The sequence below is a fragment of the Saimiri boliviensis genome, chromosome 11 (assembly GCF_048565385.1).
Source record: "Saimiri boliviensis isolate mSaiBol1 chromosome 11, mSaiBol1.pri, whole genome shotgun sequence".
Classification (NCBI taxonomy): domain Eukaryota; kingdom Metazoa; phylum Chordata; class Mammalia; order Primates; family Cebidae; genus Saimiri; species Saimiri boliviensis.
In genome coordinates, this window is record NC_133459.1 from 20,116,822 (window position 1) to 20,139,668 (window position 22,847).

A 22,847-nucleotide genomic window follows, 5' to 3' on the forward strand; every position below is an offset into this window, starting at 1 on the left:
TGGGTGGGGTCTTGCTCTATTGCCCAGAGTGGAGTGCAGTGGCGCCATCTTGGCTCACTGCAGTCTCCGCCTCCCAGGTTCAAGCAATTCTCCTGCCTCAGCCTTCTGAGTACAGGTGTGTGCCACCATGCCCGGCTAATTTTTGTATTTTTAGTGGAGGTGGGGTTTCACCATGTTGGCCAGGCTGGTCTTGAACTCCTGACCTTAGGTGATCTGCCCACCTCAGCCTCCCAAAATGAAGGGATTACAGGCATGCACCATCATGCCTGGCTAATTTTTGTGTTTTTAGTGGAGATGGGACTTTGCCATGTTAGCCAGGCTGGTCTTGAACTCCTGACCTCAGGTGATCCTCCTGCTTCAGCCTCCCAAACTGTTGGCGATTACAGGCGCGAGCCACTGTATGTGGCCCATTTTTATTTATTTTATTCTTTTTTTTGAGATGGCATCTTGCTAGGTTGCCCAGGCTGTAGTGCAGTGGCACGATCTTGGCTCACTGCAACCTCTGCCTCCCGGGTTCAAGCTGATTCTCCTGCTTCAGCCTCCTGAGTAGCTGGGATTACAGGTGCATGCCACCATGCCCAGCTGATGTTTTTTTTTAAAGTACACTTTGCCATGTTATTTAATAAATGCATGTTATTTAATAAAATGCAAAAGTACACTTTGCATTTTATTTTTCTCCAGAGAATAGTTGTCTTCAGTCTTTTAAGGACTCAGCTCCTTACATGGGTTTTGGTGGGGGTCGTGGGGCAACACCCGTAGGTCTAAATCAGAGTGGGTGTTTGGTCATTGCGGGCTTCACCAGATCCATTCCTGACTACTTTGCTGTGAATTGCGCAACTCACACAGTAATGTAGCTTCACATTGAGCTTGGGAAGCACATAGGCATCGAAGACGCTCACTTCAGAAATGTCCCCAACTGTTGTGGCCTCCACTATGTTTCGAATGATGAATTTCCTAATGGCCTTATCCTTGGGCACGCATCGGACACAGTTTGTGCAGCGAGTAGGCTGCACGTGGCCGCGGCCCTTTTTGGCACCACCGTTGTGTCTTCTTTTCTTTGTCATCTTGGAGGCAGGAACCAGAGAGGCAATTTTTGTTTTTTTGTTTTTTTTTTTTTAGTAGAGACAGGGTTTCACCAAGTCGGTCAGGCTGGTCTTAAACTCCTGACTTCATGATCTATCTGCCTCAGCCTCCCTAAGTGCTGGGATTACAGGCATGAGCCACCTCCTGAGTAGCTGGGATTACAGGCATGCACCACCATGCCCGGCTAATTTTGTATTTTTAGTAGAACTGGAGTTTCTCCATGTTAATCTTCTTTATTTACTTATTTATTTATTTAGAGACGGAATTTCACTCTTGTTACCCAGGCTGGAGTGCAATGGCGCGACCTCGGCTCACTGCAACCTCCGCCTCCTGGGTTCAGGCAATTCTCCTGCCTCAGCCTCCTGAGTAGCTGGGATTACAGGCACGCGCCACCATGCCCAGCTAATTTTTTGTATTTTTAGTAGAGATGGGGTTTCACCATGTTGACCAGGATGGTCTCGATCTCTTGACCTCGTGATCCACCCACCTCGGCCTCCCAAAGTGCTGGGATTACAGGCGTGAGCCACTGTGCCCGGCCTAAATACTTTTTTAAAGAAACAAATAAGTATAAACATCAATCAGATCATGTCACTCCATTTTGGTTTCTCTTTGCACTTTTCTTACCCCCAAAAAAAGTTTGTTCACCTGGTAAGTAACAAAGATTTTCCACGAGAACACAGGCTCTCTTTTCTTTTCCTTTTTTTTTTTTTTTTTTTTTGAGAGTCTCACTCTGTCACCCAGGCTGGAATGCAGTAGCATAATCTTGGCTCACTGCAACCTCCACCTTCTGGGTTCAAGTGATTCTCCTGCCTCAGCCTCCTGAGTAGTTGGGCATGTGCCACCATGCCTGGCTAATTTTTGTGTTTGTAGTAGAGACAGGGTTTCACCATGTTGACCAGGCTGGTCTCAAACTCTTGACCTCAGGTGATCTGCCCATCTTGGCCTCCCAAAGTGCTAGGATTACGGGCATGAGCCACCACGCCCAGCCAAGAAAGCAGGTTATCAATAGGGATGTTATTACTGGTGCAAGGGCATTGGGAGTATTCTCCAAGGAGTATCTTTCCAAGGGAAAGTGACCAGAGGGTTTTATGGGCCAAAAGAGAGAGGGAGAAGGTGTGTGTAGAGGAGGGCTCCCAGTCAGTCATGATGTGAGCACATTGGTCACGTTTTGATAATGAAGCTGAAACTCCTCCAGGGTGGAGGCTTTGGTCTGGGAATGTGAACCTACCATATCTGAGACAGGTCTCAGTCAATTCAGGAAGTTAATTTTGCCAAGGTTAAGAATGCACCTGTGACAGCCTCCAGTGGTCCTGATGACATGTTCCCTAGGTGGTCAGGGTACAGCTTGCTTTTATACATTTTAGGGAGCCATACAGATAAGATTTATATTGGTTTGATTTGGAAGGGTAGGACAACTTGAAGAGGAGGCTTCCAGGTCATAGGTAGATTTAAACACATTCTGGGCCAGCCTTGGCGGCTCATGCCTGTAATTCCAGCACTTTGGGAGGCTGAGATGGGTGGATCACCTGTGGTCAGGAGTTTGAGACCAGCCTGGCCAACATGGTGAAACCCCATCTCTACTAAAAATACAAAAACTAGCTGGATGTGGTGGTGGGCACCTGTAATCCCAGCTACTCAGGAGGCTGAGGCAGGAGAATCACTTGAACCTGGGAGGTGGAGGTTGCAGTGAGCTGAGATTGTGCCACTGCACTCCAGCCTGGGTGACAGAGTAAAACTCCATCTCAAAAAGAAAAACAAAACAAAACAAAACATATTCTGATTAGCAGCCTGGTGACAAAGTGAGACTTGGCCTCAAAAAAAAAAAAAAAAAAAAAGAGGAATGTCTGGGTTAAGATAAGGGGTTGTGAAGACCAGTGTTTTATCATGTGGATGAAGCCTCCAGGCCCAGGGGCAGCTGCACTCTGTCAGTGCTGTGCTGTGCTGCTGCGAGTTGTATTTGACCGAGGAGGTGTACCTTACTTCCTTTGGTGGTAAGGGGTCAAACTCCACTCCTTTGCCAAAGGACAGGGGCACAGCCTCAGTGCGCAGCTGTACTTGACCAGGTAGGTGTGTTATACCTAAGTGAGTTAGATGGAACAGCGCCACGCTTTGAGTTTTGTTTTGTTTTTGGTTTTCTTTTTAAAAGATGGGATTTTTGGCCGGGCGCGGTGGCTCAAGCCTGTAATCCCAGCACTTTGGGAGGCCGAGGCGGGTGGATCACGAGGTCAAGAGATCGAGACCATCCTGGTCAACATAGTGAAACCCCATCTCTACTAAAAATACAAAAAATTGGCTGGGCATGGTGGCACGTGCCTGTAATCCCAGCTACTCAGGAGGCTGAGGCAGGAGAATTGCTTGAACCCAGGAGGTGGAGGTTGCGGTGAGCCGAGATTGTGCCATTGCACTGCAGCCTGGGTAACAAGAGCGAAACTCCATCTCAAAAAAAAAAAAGAGTTCCTTATTGGGTCAGGCGTGGTGTCTCAAGCCTGTAATCCCAGCATTTTGGGAGACTGAGGCGGGTGGATCACAAGGTCAAGAGATCGAGAAAATAGATTGTAAATTTTTTTTTTAAATCAACCTTCAGGTTTGTTTTGATGTTAACCCTGGAGGGTTAGGCCGGGCGCGGTGGCTCAAGCCTGTAATCCCAGCACTTTGGGAGGTCGAGGTGGGTGGATCACAAGGTCGAGAGATCGAGACCAACCTGGTCAACATGGTGAAACCCCGTCTCTACTAAAAATACAAAAAATTAGCTGGGCATGGGGGCGTGTGCCTATAATCCCAGCTATTCAGGAGGCTGAGGCAGGAGAATTGCCTGAACCCAGGAGGCGGAGGTTGCGGTGAGCTGAGATCGCGCCATTGCACTCCAGCCTGGGTAACAAGAGCGAAACTCCATCTCAGGAAAAAACAAAACAAAAAAAAAACAAAAAAAACGCTGGAGGGTTAATATGAGGCATTTCTGACTCCACTTCCCCTCATGGCCTGAACCAGTCTTTCAGATTAAATTTTAGAGTGCCCTGGCCAAGGAGGAAGTCCATTCAGATGGTTATGGGGGGCCTTTGAATTTTACTTTTGGTTTATGCTAATGAGGAAAGTTTCCTGGCGTTGATCTGTAAGTTGCTGGAGTCTGTCAGCTCATTCCAACAGCAAGGTGACTGCATTCTACACAGGCTGCAGGGCAGGAGGCTGTAAAACTGGCTGGTTGCTCAAGTTGATTAAATTCCTATCATTTCTGGGTCCCATCTGTTTACACTTTGAATAAAATCTAAATTCTTTTGGTTAGAAATAAGTTCTCAGTGCCACAGAGACAGACCAGCACTCTGAAGAAAAGTTTCTCAGCAAGGCAAAGGGTGCTGCCTGCACCTGTAGCAGTCCCAAGAGCACACTGAACAAAGGAGAGAAGGAGTTTTATTCCTAATGCAGTTCCTGTTTCTGTTGAAAATCAGCAATCTTGAGAAGATCCTATGCCTCCTGCTTGCCAGCCTCCTTTATCTAACTTGCTTGTTCTGCTTCTGCAAATTCTGCTTCAGCTAGGCTCCTCCTCCCCTAACTTAAGCAAGGTATAAAAAAAAATCCAGCCCCTTCCTCAGGGCCAAAAAATTTTAAGCGTTAGCCATCTCTGATCGATGGCTAATTAATAAGGAACTCTTTTTTGTTTTTTTGTTTTTTGTTTTGAGGCGGAGTTTCACTCTTGTTTCCCAGGCTGGAGTGCAATGGCACGATCTCGGCTCACCGCAACCTCTGCCTCCTGGGTTCAGGCAATTCTCCTGCCTCAGCCTCCTAAGTAGCTGGGATTACAGGCACGTGCCACCATGCCCAGCTAATTTGTATTTTTAGTAGAGACGGGGTTTCACCATGTTGACCAGGATGGTCTCGATCTCTCGACCTCATGATCCACCCGCCTCGGCCTCCCAAAGTGCTGGGATTACAGGCGTGAGCCACCACGTCCAGCTTGTTTTGTTTTTGAGAATCTCCCTTTCTTGCCCAGGTTGGAGTGCAGTGGCAGGATCTTGGCTCACCCGACCTATTATCGTTAATATTGTTGTCTTTTCCATCACTTTTCTGTGCAGCAGGATTTAGCCATACCAGCCTGTTCCTCTGTGACCATGACACATACTGGGTCCTCTGCTTGGAATGCATTTAGTACAGTTCTGGCACAGAAACTTATATGCATCCTTCCCGGCCCAACTCAAAAATCTCCTCTGGGAAGTTTTTCCTGACTTCCTGAGGTATGTCGTATTACTGTTATAGTCAGGGTTGCAATTTATTTATTAATTTGTTTTTGGTTTGTTTGTTTGTTTAGTCTGAAGCCCCTACCAGGCTGTGAACTCTTTTTTTTTTTTTTTTTTTTTTTTTTTTTTGAGACGGAGTTTCGCTCTTGTTACCCAGGCTGGAGTGCAATGGCACGATCTCGGCTCACCGCAACCTCCGCCTCCTGGTCTCAGGCAATTCTCCTGCCTCAGCCTCCTAAGTATCCGGGATTACAGGCACGCGCCACCATGCCCAGCTAGTTTTATTGTATTTTTAGTAGAGACGGGGTTTCACCATGTTGACCAGGATGGTCTCGATCTTTCGACCTCGTGATCCACCCGCCTCGGCCTCCCAAAGTGCTGGGATTACAGGCTTGAGCCACCGCGCCCGGCCGGCTGTGAACTCTTGAAGGGCCACGCTTTGTGGGTCCTGACGAAAAAACAATTTGAGACCCCTCTTTAAAATATGAAATTATTAACACAAAATCGGGTTTGAGGTTGGGTGCAGTGACTCACACCTGTAATCCCAGCACTTTGGGAGGCTGAGGCAGGAGGCAGGTGGATCACCTGAGATCAGGAGTTCAAGACCAGCCTGACTAATATGGTGAAACCCCATCTCTACAAAAAATAAAAAAAGTAGCTGGGTGTGGTGATGTGCACCCGTAGTCCCAGCTACTTTGGAGGCTGAGACAGGATAATTGCTTGAACCTGGAAGGCGAAGGTTGCAGTGAGCCGAGATCACACCACTACACTCCAGCCTGGGCAACAGAGCAAGACTCTGTCTCAAAAAAAAAAAAAAAAAAAAGAATCAGGTTTGAAAGTAAATATTTATTTAGAATGAGAAAAAAATTTCCCAACAAGTTTTGGAGTGTAAAAAACTGACAAATAAGACAAATAATATGAAATCCAAAATAATAACAAATTTTTATTTTTTATTTTTTATTTTTTATTTTTTTTTAGACGGGGTTTCACTATGTTAGTCAGGCTGGTCTTTTTTTTTTTTTTTTTTTTTTTGAGACGGAGTTTCGCCCTTGTTACCCAGGCTGGAGTGCAATGGCGCGATCTTGGCTCACCGCAACCTCCGCCTCCTGGGGTCAGGCAATTCTCCTGCCTCAGCCTCCTGAGTAGCTGGGATTACAGGCACGCACCGCCATGCCCAGCTAATGTTTTGTATTCTTAGTAGAGACGGGGTTTCACCATGTTGACCAGGATGGTCTCGATCTCTCAACCTTGTGATCCACCCGCCTCGGCCTCCCAAAGTGCTGGGATTACAGGCTTGAGCCACCGCGCCCGGCCTTTTTTTTTTTTTTTTTTTTTGAGAGGGAGTTTCGCTCTTTTTACCCAGGCTGGAGTGCAATGGCGGGATCTCGGCTCACCGCAACCTCCGCCTCCTGGGTTCAGGCAGTTCTCCTGCCTCAGCCTCCTGAGTAGCTGGGATTACAGGCACGTGCCACCATGCCCAGCTAATTTTTTGTATTTTTAGTAGAGACGGGGTTTCACCATGTTGACCAGGATGGTCTCGATCTCTCGACCTCGTGATCCACCCGCCTCGGCCTCCCAAAGTGCTGGGATTACAAACTTGAGCCACCGTGCCCGGCCCAGGCTGGTCTTGAACTCCCAACCTCAGGTGATCCGCCCGTCTTGGCCTCCAAAGTGCTTGGATTACAAGTGTGAGCCACCACGCCTGGCCTAACAAATTTTTATTAACTGCTTATCATTTTCTATAATACCACCCAGCCAGCACCACCTAATTTTTAAATTTTAACTTTAATTTTTTGTAGAGAAAGGGGTTTTGGTATGTTGCCTGTCCAGCTTGGTCTTTTTTTTTTTTTTTTTTGAGAAGGAGTCTCTCTCTGTTGCCCAGGCTGGAGTGCAGTTGCGTGATCTGGGCTCACTGCAACCTCTGCCTCCTGGGTTCAGGAGATTCTCCTGCCTCAGCCTCCCGAATTGCTGGGATTACAGGCATGTGCCACCACGCCTTGCTAATTTTCGCATTTTTAGAAGAGACTGGGTTTCACCATGTTGGCCAGTCTCCTGACCTCAGGTGACCTGCCTGCCTCGGCCTCCCAAAGTGCTGAGATTACATGCTCAGGTAGTTCTTGAGCTCCTGGCTTTTTTTTTTTTTTGAGACGGAGTTTCGCTCTTGTTACCCAGGCTGGAGTGCAATGGCGCGATCTCGGCTCACCGCAACCTCCGCCTCCTGGGTTCAGGCAATTCTCCTGCCTCAGCCTCCTGAGTAGCTGGGATTACAGGCACGCGCCACCATGTCCAGCTAATTTTTTGTATTTTTAGTAGAGACGGGGTTTCACCATGTTGACCAGGATGGTCTCGATCTCTTGACCTCGTGATCCACCCGCCTTGGCCTCCCAAAGTACTGGGATTACAGGCTTGAGCCACCGCGCCCGACCCGAGCTCCTGGCTTTAAGTGATCCTCTCACCTCAGGCTCCCAAAGCATTGAGATTAAAAGTGTGAGACCTGCACCTGGCCTGCCTTGGCCATTCGGAGCGTACATTCAGGAGTGTTAGGTATTTTTACGTTACTGTGCAACAGATCTCTCAGACTTTTTCATCTTGCAAAACTGAAAGTTTACACCCATTCTTAGTTTTGCAAATTTTATAAAAACATATAATCTCATGCAAGTGATGAGTTCTGAAGTTTAAGCTTCAGTGGGCTTCATGATAAATTCATTCTTACCGAGGGAAGATTTGAGTCTTCTTGGAATCCCCAGGGCACAGATTTGGACGTGATACACTGTAGGAAATCCAGGTTGCAAGGTTGCGGTGAATGACCGCTCTGGGAGGGAGAGCCATTAGGGATAATAGGTCCAGAGGTGTTTTGTTTTTGTTTTTGTTTTTTTCACTTTGTTGCCCAGGTTGGAGTGCAGTGGTGCAATCTCGGCTCACTGCAACCTTCAGCTCCCAGGCTCAAATGATTCTTGTGCCTCCCGAGTAGCTGGGATTACTGGCACATGCCACCACACTCAGCTAATATTTGTATTTTCAGTAGAGACAGGGTCTCACAGTGTTGGCCAGGCTGGTCTTGAATTCCCAACCTCAGGTGATCCACCTGCCTCAGCCTCCCAAAGTGATGGGATTATAAGCGTGAGTCACCGGGCCCAGCCAGGTTTTAACCTTTTCATGGAGTCCTGGGATTTTGAGGTGGCGTCTCAGGCACTGACACTTCAGGGTGCTTAGCTTCTCCCCTCCCCGACACTTAAAACCTCTGTTGAAATAATAATGATGACATTAATGATCATCGTGCAAGCTGACATGCATTGGATACTTTACTACATGACAGACACTATCCCAAGTTCCCACTTGTATTAAGTTACTTAATTCTTACAGTGTAACTATGTGGTTGGAACTATCCTTATCCCATTTTCCAGAGAAGGACACCGAGGCTTCAGTTTTATAGATTCACTTTTATGGTTTAAGCTTCAGTTTTACAGATTAAGGTTCCTTGTAAGATACCTTTGTTTTTTTTTTTTTTTTTTTTTTTTTTAAAGATGGGGTTTCTTCATGATAGCCAGGCTGGTCTTGAACTCTTGACTTCAGGTGATCCACCCAGCTCGGCCTCCCAAAGTTTTAGGATTACAGGCGTGAGCCACTGCACTGGCCTGTAAGATATCTTTTGAAAAAAATTGTTCTACTAATAACAAGTTTTTTTTTGTTTGTTTGTTTTTTTGAGACGGAGTTTCACTCTTGTTACCCAGGCTGGAGTGCAATGGCGTGATCTCGGCTCACCGCAACCTCCGTCTCCTGGGTTCAAGCAATTCTCCTGCCTCAGCCTCCTGAGTAGCTGGGACTACAGGCACGCACCACCATGCCCAGCTAATTTTTGTATTTTTAGTAGAGACGGGATTTCACCATGTTGACCAGGATGGTCTCGATCTCTTGACCTCGTGATCCACCCGCCTCGGCCTCCCAAAGTGCTGGGATTACAGGCTTGAGCCACAGCGCCCGGCTACTAATAACAAGTTTTGAAAAAGCTTGAATTAGAGCAGGGTATTTATTTTACACATGGGGAAGTAAAATCCAGAAAAAGAGATAATTTGCTTAATGCCACACACTTATTCCTTCTTTTTTTTTTTTTTTTTTTTTTTTTTGAGACAGAGTTTCGCTCTTGTTGCCCAGGCTGTAGTGCGAAACGATGGTGCCATCTCAGCTCACCACAACGTCTACCTCCTGGATTCAAGCAATTTCCCTGCCTCAGCCTCCTGAGTAGCTGGGATTACAGGCATAGGCCACCATGCCTGGCTAATTTTTTTGTATTTTTACTAGAGACAGGGTTTCTCCATGTTGGTCAGGCTGGTCTAGAATTCTGGATCTCAGGTGATCCATTCGCCTCAGCCTCCCAAAGTGCTAGGATTACAGGTGTGAGCCGCTGTGCCTGGCCCTATTCTTTCATTATTTCCTGGGTGCCTGCTTTGTGCCAGGCACTGTGCTATGACATAGGGGTTCAGAGGTAAACAAGATACTCATGGAACCTAATTTTAGTGGAGGCCAGTGGACAATACATACAACAAGAGATGAATAAGCAAAATAATTCCAGAGAGTGCTGGGAAGGCACATCTGCGATCTGACTGAGTGACAAGGAGAGAGTGTTAATTTAGATGGAGAGGCGGTCAGGACAGCGTGGTCTGTGGAGGTGACGTGTGAGCTACAACCTGATGACCTGAGGCAGCTGGCCATGCACTGCGATGAGGGGAGGCACTCCAGGAGGGGGACCCATGAGTGCAAAGGCCCTTGAGGGAGGTATGCCTTGTTAGTAAAGAGCAGACTCCGGATCCAGCGCTCCTTTACCACCTGCTGCTCTCTAGGTCCTCAGAGATGCTCCTTTGGTGTCTTGGATCTCGCTCAAGCTCAGTCCCTAAAGTGCCAACTGACGTAGGAAGGCAGTACATCTGGCTTCCTGCGGGTCCCCCTCCCAGAAGCCCTGTGGCTGAACCGGATCTGAGTTTCCTGGTTTCTGTCTGGCAGGAGGGGAGCAGATCTCTTCCCTGCCTCCTCTCCCCAGGCTGTAGTCCTGGCCCCAAATCTCCATGGCAACCCCTGGACACAGTTCTGAACCAAAGGGGGAGGATCTGGAAGAGGAAGCACGCAGAGACCAGGGGGCTGGAGGACTTGCCTCCACCTTCTCCTTGTGTCCCACCAGCCTCCTTGCTGGCCTGATCAGGCCCCCACACCCCAGTCTCCCCAAAGACCCCAAGCCGAAGATTCTGTGGGTCTGCCCCATTGCTGGGCACAGCAGCACCTGGATGGAGGCTTGTCTTCTGCAGTTCCCCCAAAGGTTGCTCCTGCTGGGGGCAGCCGTCCTGACTGCAGCTACTTTGGAGACAGGTAAGGATGAGGGGGCTTGGTTGGGGCACCCGGAAGACTTGGGCCCCCAACACCCTTAGAGACTACGCTTCCTCAGTCAGCACTCATCCTGATGGGCTGAGACCTTTTGGGTTGGGGGAGGCTGGGATGTCTTGCTTGGCATCCCCAAGTCCAACCCAAAGGCTTCTGGAAGGCTGGACCTCCCAGTCACCCAGAAGCAGGATTCCGGGGATGGGCAGGACAGCCCTCAGAGCCTGCTATGCAAAATTCAACAGGCTTTGTATTCGGAGAAGCCGCATTTATATACACTCTGCCACTTCCTGTGTTTGCACCTTTGCAATCATTGTTTCAGCTCTCTGTCTGAATTTCTTTGGCAGTAAAATGAAAATAATAGGCCCTTGCCCCTTAAGGCACTATGATTATTGTACATATAAGATGAGATAAGCCGGTGGGGCGTGGTGGCTCAGGCCTGTAATCCCAGCACTTTGGGGGGCCGAGGCAGGAGGATCATGAGGTCAGGAGATCGAGACTATCCTGGCTAACACAGAGAAACCCCCGAATCTACTAAAAATACAAAAAATTAGCCGAGCGTGGTGGTGGGTGCCTGTAGTTCCAGCTACCCGGGAGGCTGAGGCAGGAGAATCGCTTGAACCTGGGAGGTGGAGGTTGCAGTGAGCCAAGATGGCGCCACTGCACCACTCCAGCCTGGGTGATGGAGCGAGACTTCGTCTCAGAAAAAAAGAGATCAGCCATGCAAGACAGTTCGTAATGCCTGGCACATAAAAGGTGCCCAATTCCTTTACTCTCTAAACACATGCCTGCCTTGTGTTCCTTCAGGGTATGCTCTGGGTTTAACAGAGAAATACCAAATATTGAAAAGTGCTCCCACATCCTGAGCTCTGATGAAAGACCCACATCCTGACTGGTCCTCAAGCTCCCACTGGTCCCTACCTTGCACCAGAAAACCCACCTCCTCTTTTCTGTCTGTCCTTACAGAAATCTGGGCTACTTTGAGTACTTACATGCTATCTCATTTAATCCTCACAATAACCCTGTACCATTGAGGATATTTTGGGCTGTAAGTAACGGATAACAAATTAAATGGGGCTTTAAATGGTAGGATATTTACTATTTCACTTAAGAGTGGTCATAGGTGATTCCAGAGATGGTTAACTCGGTGGCTCAACAATGTCACTGTTCCTCTGGAATGCTCTGACCTCATCTTTGCAAATGGCTGCTGCAGCTCTGGACATCACATCCTCATCCTCAGTCAGCAGCTTTCAAAAAGCAGGAAGAAAAGGGGCTCTTTACTACGCAGCGCTCTCTCTCTCTCTCTCTCTCTCTCTCTCTCTCTCTCTCCCCCCCCACCCCCGTGTGTGTGTGTGTGTGTGTGTGTGTGTGTGTGTGTGTGTTACAGAGTCTCACTGTGTTACCTAGGCTGGAGTGCAGTGGCGCCATCTTGGCTCTCCTGCCTCCACCTCTCGAGTAGCTGGGGTTACAGGTGTGTGCCACCATGCCTGGCTAATTTTTGTAGTTTTAGTAGAGACGGGGTTTCACCATGTTGGTGAACTCCTGACTTCAGGTGATCCACCCCCTCGGCCTCCCAAAGTGCTGGTATTACAGGCTTGAGCCACTGGGGTCGGCCCACATCTTAGGGTTTGGGGTAAGGGATTGTATTAAATTAAATTAAATTAATCAGGTAATCTTCACACTAATTCTGAGATTGCTTAATCATCCCCATTTACGGATGAGGAAACTGAGGCTCAGAGAGGGCCCGTCACTCGCTTGGGATCACACGGCGGGCAGGGGGCAGAGTCGAGTCTGGGGTCGCGCCGCGCGGCTCCAGGGTCCTTGCCTTCCGCCGCAGCCGACCTGGCGGACCTGTGCGGGCAGACGTGGCAGGGGGACGGGCTGCTGCTGCGCTCGCACGCCGCGTCGCGCAGCTTCTACTTCGTGGCCCCGGACACCGACTGCGGGCTCTGGGTGCGGGCGGCGACCCCCGGCGACCGGATCCGCTTCCAGTTCCGCTTCTTCCTGGTCTACAGCCTGACCTCGGCGCCCCCTGCGCTCGGCGCCTCCTCCCCGGCGCCTGCCGACCCATGCGCCCCCGGCTCCTACCTGCAGTTCTACGAGGGTCCGCCGGGGGCGCCCCGGCCCCTGGGGTCCCCCGTCTGCGGCCTGACCATCCCGGTCCCCTTGGAATCCTCCGGCCCCTTCCTAGGCCTGCGCCTGGTCACGAGAGGCAGCCAGCCCCGCGTGGACTTCGTGGGCGAAGTCACCTCTTTCCATCTGGGTGAGCTGGGGGTTAAGGCGGGACGGGGCCCCATGCAGAGGCTATGTGGGACTGGGGCCACAGTGGGGACCCCGGTGAGGGCTGCTGCCGGCAGGGGAATGGTGGGGGCGCCCGGAGCACAAGATGGCAAGGACTGGGTCCAAAGGGAAGGAAGAAGGTGGTGGCTAGTGGCCGAGTCACAATAAGGGACCTCTCAGACCCTAAGAGCCAACCATATAAATCTGGCTACCATGGATGTGTGCACCAGACTACCCTACCAGCCCTGATGCGCGCGCGCACACACACACACACACACACACACATTCGCACACAACCCCTAATTCACACATCCCCCCTCAAATTCACACACAACTCTCCCAATTCACACAACCCCCCCAATTCACACACAACTCCCCCCAATTCACACAACCCCCCCACATTCACATACAACTCCCACATACGGACATACCTCATACTCTGACCCATACTACATCACATACACATAGCCCATGCACCTCATCACCCCCACACACTCCACACTCATGCCTCTCACACACTGCAGCACCCATCTCACACTGCACACTCACTGTTATCACACACCTCACATGCACATAGTACCACCTTGCACACTTACAACTCACACGCTTCCTGGCTGCTCTGTGCTGAGTCAGCCCTTCAGATGTTTGCAGAAGGGTGTGATTAGGGGACTGTAGGCAGCAGAAACCCACTCAAGCCAGGAAAGGGGCCTCTTGGAACTGAAACTAATAATCCTCGCCTGACTAGGTGCCACCCTGGTTTACACCTGTAATCCCAGCACTTTGGGCGGCCAAGGCATGAGGATCACTTGAGCTCAGGAGTTCAAGACCAGCCTGGGTGACGGAGCGGGACCTGCCTAAAACAAAAAAAAAATTAAAAAATAAGCCGGGCACGGTGGCTCAAGCCTGTAATCCCAGCACTTTGGGAGGCCGAGGCGGGTGGATCACGAGGTCAAGAGATCGAGACCATCCTGGTCAACATGGTGAAACCCCGTCTCTACTAAGAATACAAAACATTAGCTGGGCATGGTGGCTCGTGCCTGTAATCCCAGCTACTCAGGAGGCTGAGGCAGGAGAATTGCCTGAACCCAGGAGGCGGAGGCTGCGGTGAGCCGAGATCGTGCCATTGCACTCCAGCCTGGGTAACAAGAGCAAAACTCCGTCTCAAAAAAAAAAAAAATAAGGCCGGGCGCGGTGACTCACGCCTGTAATCCTAACACTTTGGGAGGCCGAGGTCTGTGGATTACTCCCTGAGGTCAGGAATTCAAGACCAGCCTGGCCATCATGGTGAAACCCCTTCTTAAAAAAAATAAATAAATAAATAAAAACAGTAATAATAGCTGGGCACAGTGACTCATGCCTGTAATCCCAGCACTTTGGGAGGTTGAGTGGGGTGGATAATGAGGTCAAGAGATCAAGATCATCCTGGCCAACATAGTGAAGCCCCTTCTCTACTAAAAATACAAAAATTAGCTGGGCGTAGTGGCATGTGCCTGTAATCCCAGCTACTCTGGAGGCTGAAGCACTAGAATTGCTTGAACCTGGGAGGTGGAGGTTACAGTGAGCCGAGATCACACCACTGCACTCCAGCCTGGCGACAGGGCAAGACTCCGTCTCAAAAAAATAAAATAAAATAATAATTAAAAATAATAAAATTAATAACAGTACTTGCCCCATAGGGGTATTGCGAGGCCTCAATGCGCCAGGATGCGAAGTGTCTAGAGCTGTGCCTGGCACGGAAGAGGAAGTCAGTATGTTAGCTGCCATCCTCCACCCTTCCCCCCATAAAACACTCTGTCCGTGCACGAAGACAGCTCTCTCTGCCCACACCCCACACTGTCACCATGGGGCGATAACCCTGCTGTGTCGTGGGCAGGACCAGAATCCTCACCTCAGGCTTCCACTTCTGGCCCCAGGACCTTGTGCTGCCTACTTCCGCTGCCGGAATGGCAGGTGCATCCCCTCAAGCCTCGTGTGTGACCCCTGGGGCATGGACAACTGTGGCGACGGCAGTGACCAGGGCTCCCGGCTACCAGCCGACTGCAGAGGTCAGTGCACATGCGGCCTGGGCCCTACCGAACAGCTAGAGGGAAGCCTGGCCCTAACTCCTCTTCCCTAGGGCAGGGCCTCAGTGGGGAGTCAGGAGAGGCGAAAGCGGAAGTGTGGAATCAGCCCAGGCCAAGGGCTGGAGGCGCAGAGCAGTCAGAGGCAGAACTACGCGGCAGAGGATCTCATCCAGGGATTTCAAATGATGCTTTAGTGGTGGAAACTTTTGCTAAATGGGACCTGGCACAGGGGCCCAAGATATTTAAAGGAGAGATCCTCCGCTCAACTCGATGGTGGGCCTGGAGCCCTGGCTGCCTGATGTCTCTCTGAGGGCCCTGAGTATCACCTTCAAGGCATACTTTTTTTTTTTTTTTTTTTGAGATCCAGTCTCGTTCTGTTGCCCAGGCTGGAGTGTAGTGGTGAGATCTCAGCTCACTGCCACTTCCGCCTCCCGGGTTCCAGTGATTCTCCTGCCTCAGCCTCCCGAGTAGCTGGGATTACAGGCACCCACCAGCATGCCTGCGGGGTAGAGATAGGGTTTTACTATCTTGGCCAGGCTAGTCTTGAACTCCTGACCTCGTGGTCCACCTGCCTGGGCCTCCCAAATTTCTGAGATTACAGGCGTGAGCTACCGCACCCAGCCTTTTTCTTTTTTTAAAATGAACTTATTTATTTATTTATTGTTTTGAGATAGGGTCTCATTCTGTTACCCAGGCTGGAGTGCAGTGGTGCCATCTCGGCTCACTGCCAGCCCTGCTTCTTGGGCTCAGGTGATTCTCCCACTTCAGCCTCCAGGGTAGCTGGGACTATAGGTGCGCCACCATGTCCAGCTATATTTTTGTGTTTTTTGTAGAGATGAGATCTTGCTATTTTGCCTAGGCTACTCTCAAGCTCCTGGGCTCAAATGATCTTCCAGCCTTGGCCTCCCAAAGTGCTGGGATTACATGAACTTTATTTATTTATTTTATTTTTATTTTTATTTTTTTTGAGACTGAGTTTCGCTCTCGTTACCCAGACTGGAGTGCAATGGTGCGATCTCGGCTCACCGCAACCTCCGCCTCCTGGGTTCAGGCAATTCTCCTGCCTCAGCCTCCTGAGTAGCTGGGATTACAGGCACGTGCCACCATGCCCAGCTAATTTTTGTATTTTTGGTAGAGACGGGGTTTCACCATGTTGACCAGGACGGTCTCCATCTCTTGACCTCGTGATCCACCCGCCTCAGCCTCCCAAAGTGCTGGGATTACAGGCTTGAGCCACCGCGCCCGGCTCTAAGGTCCTTTTTCTGTCCCAGGATCCTATTTAGCATCTCATGTTATCTTTTTTGTTGTTGTTGTTTTGAGACAGAGTTTCACTCTTGTTACCCAGGCTGGAGTGCAATGGCGCGATCTCGGCTCACCGCAACCTCTGCCTCCTGGGTTCAGGCAATTCTCCTGCCTCAGCCTCCTGAGTAGCTGGGATTACAGGCACGCACCACCATGCCCAGCTAATTTTTTGTATTTTTAGTAGAGATGGGGTTTCACCATGTTGACCAGGATGGTCTCGATCTCTTGACCTCGTGATCCACCCGCCTCTGCCTCCCAAAGTGCTGGTATTACAGGCGTGAGCCACCGCACCCGGCCTATGTTTATTTATTTATTTAGTTAGTTAGTTAGTTAGTTGCTTTTTTTCAGATAGTCTTACTCTGTTGCCCAGGCTGGAGTGCAGTGGTGCTGTCTCACTGCAACCTCTGCCTCCTGGGTTCAAGCAATTCTCCTGCCTCAGCCTCTGGTGTAGCTGGGATTACAGGTATGCATCACCAGTAGAGATGAGGTTTCAGCATGTTGGCCAAGCTGGCCTTCAGCTCCTGACCTCAAGTGATCCATCCACCTTGGCCTCCCAAAGCGCTGGGATTACAGGCTTAAGCCAACGCACCTGGCCCAGTTTTTTGTATTTTTAGTAGTGATGGCGTCTCACCATGTTGCCCAGGCTGGTCTCGAACTACTGACCTAAGGTGTTAGGGTGGTCCAACCACTTCTGCTTCCCAAGGTGCTGGGATTACAGGCGTGAGCCACCATACCTGGCCAGGGTTGCTATTTTTATATAAAGGAGTCAGGGAAGAACTTAAATAGAGACCCACCAGGAGGCAAAGGAATGAGCTTGCCTTGCAGATAGATGTCAGAAGAAAAGTCTTTGGGATGGAGGATACAGCGAGTGCAAAGGCCAGAACAAGGCTGGAGTGTGGAGGGGAGGTGGGGCCAGGGAGGAGGCGGGGCCAGGAAAGAAGAGGCGGGGCCAGGAAAGGGGCAGGGCCTTCGAGCCTCTTGGAGCAAGACTCCACCTCAAAACAAAACAAAACAAAACAAAAAAACAAACAGAAAGGCCGGGCGAGGTGGTTCACCCCTGTAATCTTAGCACTTTGGGAGGCCGAGGTGAGTGGATCACCTGAGGTCGGGAGTTCAAGACCAGCCTGGCCATCATGGTGAAACCCCATCTTTAAAAAAAAAAACAAAAAACAACAAACAAACAAACAACAAAAAATTAGCCGGGCGTGGTGGCCCGCCCATGTAGTGCCAGCTACTCGGGAGGCTGAGGCAGGAGAATCACTGGAACCCGGGAAGCAGAGGTTGCATTGGGCAACCTGAGTGCAGACCTGAGTGCAGCAAGATTGCACCACTGCCCTCCAGCCTGGGCGACAGAGGGAGACTCCATCTCAAAAAAAAAAAAAGCAACCCCGTGTCTGCCTACAGACAAGTGGATAAACTAAATGTGGTCTAACCATACAATGGAATGCTTTGAAAAGGAAGGAAATTCTGACACATTCTACTACATGGATGAACCTTGAGGATGTAAGTGAAATAAGCCAGTCCCAAAGGGACGTACTGCATGACTCCACTTCTATATGGAATAGCCAGTTCCATTATCTGTTAGAATCTATATCAGAAGTTATTATTTTTGAGACAGAGTTTCACTCTGTCGCCCAGGCTGAAGTGCAGTGGCTCGATCGTGGCTCACTGCAGCCTCCGTCTCCTGAGTTCAAGCGATTCTCCTGCTTCAGCCACCCAAGTAGCTGGGATTACAGGCGACTACCATGACTGGCTAAATTTTGTATTTTTAGTAGAGACAAGGTCTCACCATGTTGACCAGGCTGGTCTCAAACTCCTGACCTCAAATGATCCACTTGCCTCAGCCTCCCGAAATGGTGGGATTACAGGCATGAGCCACTGTGCCCAGCAAAGTTATTATATTATTGTTGTTATTATTTTTTGAGACGGAATTTTGCTCTCGTTGCCCAGGCTGGAATGCAATGGCATGATCTTGGCTTGCCACAACCTCCTCCTCCCAGGTTCAATCAATTCTCCTGTCTCAGCCCCTCCCAAGTAGCTGGGATTACAGGCATGCGCCACCATGCCCAGCTAATTTTTTGTATTTTTAATAGGGACAGGATTTCTCCTTGTTGTTCAGACTAGTCTTGAACTCCCAACCTGAGGTGATCTTCCCGCCTCGGCCTCCCAAAGTGCTGGGATTACAGGCGTGAGCCACCATGCCCGGCCTATTATATTATTAATAATAAGTAAATATATTATTATATTATAATTATATTAAAAATAAGTAAATATATGATTATATTTTAATATGTATATTAGAATAGTCAAAATCACAGAGACAGGAAGTAGAGCCATGGTCACCAGGGGCTGGAGAGGTGGGGGACAAGGAGGATATGGAGTTAATTAACGGAGTTGACGGAGTTTGGGAAGATGCAGAGTTCTAGAGCTGGATGGCAGTGATGGCTGCACAATGTGAACATGCATTAGTCTGCTCTCACATTGCTATAAAAAACCCCAAAACACCCAAGACTGGGTAATTTATAAAGAAAAGAGGTTTAATTATCTCACAGTTCTGCAGGCTGTACAGGAGGCATGATGCTGGCATCTGCTCAGCTTATGGAGATGCCTCAGGAAACTTACCATCTTGGCAGAAGGCGAGGGGAGCAGGCGTGGCCAGAGCAGGTGCAAGAGGGAGAGTGAGGGGAGGCGCTGTACACTTGCACAGAACCAGCTCCTGCGGGAACTCACTAGCACAACAGCACCAAGAGCACGGAGCGAAACTATTCATGAGAAATCCGCCCCATGAGCCAATCACCTCCCACCAGGCCCCACCTCCAACACTGGGGATTACAATTTGACCTGAGATTTGGATGGGAACACAGATCCAAATCATAACAGAATGTATTTTTTTTTTTTTTTTTTTTTTTGAGACGGGGTTTCGCTCTTGTTACCCAGGCTGGAGTGCAATGGCACGATCTCGGCTCACCGCAACCTCCGCCTCCTGGGTTCAGGCAATTCTCCTGCCTCAGCCTCCTGAGTAGCTGGGATTACAGGCATGCGCCACCATGCCCAGCTAATGTTTTGTATTTTTAGTAGAGACGGGGTTTCACCATGTTGACCAGGATGGTCTCGATCTCTTGACCTCGTGATCCACCCGCCTCGGCCTCCCAAAGTGCTGGGATTACAGGCTTGAGCCACCGCGCCCAGTCCAGAATGTATTTAATGCCACTGTACATCTAAACATGTTAAAATGGTAAATGTTATGTGCTTTGCCACAGTGAGAAAAGCAGCAGCCCTGCTCCCTGCCAACATGCTTAATTTTTCTCACTAGCACCTGTCTCCTTTAGACATAAATTCTTTTTTTTTTTTTTTTGAGATAGAGTCTTGCTCTGTCACCTAGTCTGGAGTGCAGTGGCGTGATCTTGGCTCACTGCAACCTCCACCTTCTGGGTTCAAGCAATTCTCCTGCCTCGGCTTCCCAAGTAGCTGGGATTACATGCTCGAATCACCACGCCTGGCTAATTGTTTTGTTTTTAGTAGAGACCAGGTTTCTCCATGTTGGCTAGGCTGGTCTTGAACTTCTGACCTCAGGTGACCTGCCCACCTTGGCCTCCCAAAGTGCTGGGATTACAGGCATGAGCCACTGCGCTCTGTCCTTTGGACATAAATTCTACTCACGTGTTTTGTTTCTCCCCACACTAAACTCCCAGTTTCACGAAGACATATTTGTCATGTGCTCATGGTTGTATCCCCCAGTTGCTAGAGCCATGCTTGGGGCACAGTAGATGCCCAGAAATACTAGTCACATGAATGAAGGAATGAACCTCTGTGCCTCGGTTTCCTTATCTGTGAAATGGGGATAAACCTCACCCTTCAGAATTGTCATAAACTTTAAGTGGAATACATAGGGAAAGGGCCCGGCACAGAGTGTGGCCCTTTCCCTGTGTATTCAAAAGTTTACAGAAAATGTTCATGGCTGAGCACGGCAGCTCATGCCTGTAATCTCAGCACTTTGGGAGGCTGAGGCAAGTGGATGGCTTGAGCTCAGGAGTCAAGACCAACTTGGGCAACATAGTGAGACCTTGTCTCTACAAGAAATAAAAAAAATTAGCTAGGCTTGGTCGCACATGCCAGTAGTCCCAGCTACTCGGGAGGCTGAGGTGAAAGGATCGCTTGAGCCTGGGAGGCAGAGGTTGCAGTGAGTGGTGATCGCACACTGGACTCCAACCTGGGCAATAGAGTGAGACCCTGCCTCAGTACCTGTGCACCCTCTTCCTTGAGAAGTAGCTCCATTCATAGACCCTAGACCCTGGAGCCGGACTCTATGAGTTCGCGTCCTCCTGTCACCTCAGCTAAGTGACCCTGGCAAATGACTTAACCTTTCTGTAAAATGGAAACACAGAGTGACAAACTCAGGGACGTCTTGTGAGGATTGAATGAAACACACAAGGAACCCAGCAAGGCCAGTTCTCCGTGTGCTTGTTCTGTTATTTCCCATGCAGGTCCCTCTCCGGTGCCCAGCCAGACAGGAAGTACGGATGCCCATACCTCCAGACCCCTGACTTCCTTCCCAGCTCTCGGGTCTGCAGGATCCCTCCGGATTGCAGCTGAGAGGAGTTCCCCAGCAGGGAGGGACCCCACGAGACAGGATGTACCTTTGGAAGGTCATACCCTGCTCCTACTATTCCCATCAAAATCACACCTGTCCCTCTCCAGGTGATGGGGGCAGGGGCGGTGGGCCCAGGCTGAGGCCTGAGTAGACTCTCTCCTCTCACAGGCCCCCAGCTCCGAGGGGTGGCGCTGGCCTCCTTGATGCTCCTGACCTCTGCTGGCCTCCTCGTGGGCCTCCTTTGGTGCTGCTGCTCTCCCAGCCGGCTGGCCTGGCGACCTGGTGCCCGTGGCCTCTGCCTCCGCTGCAGCACAGCTTCTACCATGTGCTCCCCGTGTCCTGGCCAGGTCTCCCCAGCAGGCTGCAGCTGAGCGGCCCAGCCTTCCAGGATCAGGGAGGCCATCCCTACAGGGACTTTGGGCACACAGGAATGAGACTGGGCTCTGGGGTTAGACAGACTCTTTGGGTTCTAACCACCTGGCTCTCTGTCCGATGTTGGACAGGCCCCCTAACCCTCTGAGACTCAGCTGCCCCTCCAGAAAATAGGACGATTCCCACCTCACAGGGTTAGGGGCCTGGGGGCCTCGCTGATCCAAAGGCATGTTGCTGCACCCCCAGATCTCACCTGCCCTGCTCTGCCCCACCAGCAGGCACCACTGAGTGAGGCCCTCATCAAAGACACGGGAGCCCCCTGGCAGGGATAGCACCGTTTATTAAGAAAAATCAAGACAAAGACCACAGGAGGGTCCTTTCTAGGACACAGAGGTCAGGCATCCCAACCCCACAGTCTGGGGGCCACTGGCAGGATGGCACTCCCCCTAGCTGGGTCTTCAGGCTCCCACAGATAGGGCAGGGTGGTCACATCCCCTCTCCCTCCCAGCCGTGAGTCCTGCCTTCCCCCACCCAAGGCACTAGCTCTTCAAGCACCAGCAGCTTCCAAGGAGGCCCTGGGCCTTCTCTTCCAGAAGAGCGGGGAAGCGGCCCGGGGTGGGGGGGCCTGGTGGGCGGGGCCCTCTCAGTGCTGGGCTCTTCCAGTAGCAGCTCCAGGAAAGAGTTGAGGTGGGCTTTCCCTTACAGCCACTGAGGGAGGGACCGTAGGCTGTGTGCTGGCAGGAGTGGGTGGGAATGCAGGCCAGCAGGGCATGGTGGGAGGGAGAGGCTGCCGGAGGGAGGTGCCAGGGGCTGGGTGGAGGTGGGTGGGGGTGCTGAAAAACAAGCTGGTGGGGATGGGGACCGCCCACCCGGGGGTGAGCTGCCTTTTGCTGCATAGCCGTCACTAAGGACAATTCCCAATCCTGAGTGGGTGGCAGAGACTCCTGCGATGCCCATCTCAGGCAGCTGTGGGACACCCAGCTGTAAGCTGAGGCTGGCTCTCCTAGGAGGGAGGACTGCCCAGGGGCTGCAGAAATGGGCCACCCGGCTCCACTGTGGGGGTTCCATCGATGGATGGGGGGCGGTGGGGGCAGCTCTGGGTCCACCCAGCTGCCACGCCTGACCCCAAGTCCTGGTGTTTCTCTGAGGCACCCACTCCCATCCATCCTGCCTTGCCCGCCAGCCTTGTGGCTTTGCCCAGCTGTGTGTGTGTGAAGTGGCGTGCCTACCTCCAGTCCAGCCCAGGGTGGTAGCAGCAAAGCGTGGCATCGCCTCAGTTTCTTACAAAAGTTCATAATAATATTAATAATAATATACTCGACATTGTCGGGCTGGGGCGCGGCCCAGGAGTCCGTGTGGGGCAGGCCGGTGCCTACGAGGGGCAGGGGCGTGTGTTGGCCCCGGCCTGGGCGCGGTGCTGCAGGTCCAGGGGCTGTGGGGGTGGGGCGCCGGGTCGGGCCGAGTGCAGCACCACGTTCTTGACACAGCCTGTGATGCCAGAGGAGAACCTGCCCCGGGTCAGCACGGTCACTTCCGGAGCTCCGCCTGCCGGGAGGTGGG

The 22,847-nt window shown here is 50.8% G+C and overlaps 2 protein-coding genes and 1 pseudogene across 6 annotated transcripts in view; 1 reads left to right on the plus strand and 2 right to left on the minus strand.

Annotated features, from left to right (window-relative positions):
• Window positions 1-761: 761 nt before the first annotated feature.
• LOC141580386 (small ribosomal subunit protein eS26 pseudogene) lies at window positions 762-1,064 on the minus strand (annotated as a pseudogene).
• A 9,524-nt stretch (window positions 1,065-10,588) lies between these two features.
• Window positions 10,589-21,614, plus strand: LDLRAD2 (low density lipoprotein receptor class A domain containing 2). The gene is made up of 4 exons (XM_074380256.1): window positions 10,589-10,670; window positions 12,517-12,942; window positions 14,873-15,004; window positions 20,809-21,614. The coding sequence occupies exons 1-4, from the start codon at window positions 10,589-10,591 to the stop codon at window positions 21,024-21,026; spliced, it is 858 nt and encodes a 285-aa protein (XP_074236357.1). The 3' UTR covers window positions 21,027-21,614.
• HSPG2 (heparan sulfate proteoglycan 2) overlaps window positions 21,610-22,847 on the minus strand; it is a 121,520-nt gene continuing 120,282 nt past the window's right edge. For all 5 annotated transcript variants that reach the window (XM_074380254.1, XM_074380253.1, XM_039474152.2 and 2 more), the window contains one exon: window positions 21,610-22,832. In XM_074380254.1, the coding sequence (XP_074236355.1) occupies window positions 22,660-22,832 (173 nt within the window). In that variant the 3' untranslated portion in view covers window positions 21,610-22,659. The remainder of the gene's footprint in view (window positions 22,833-22,847) is intronic.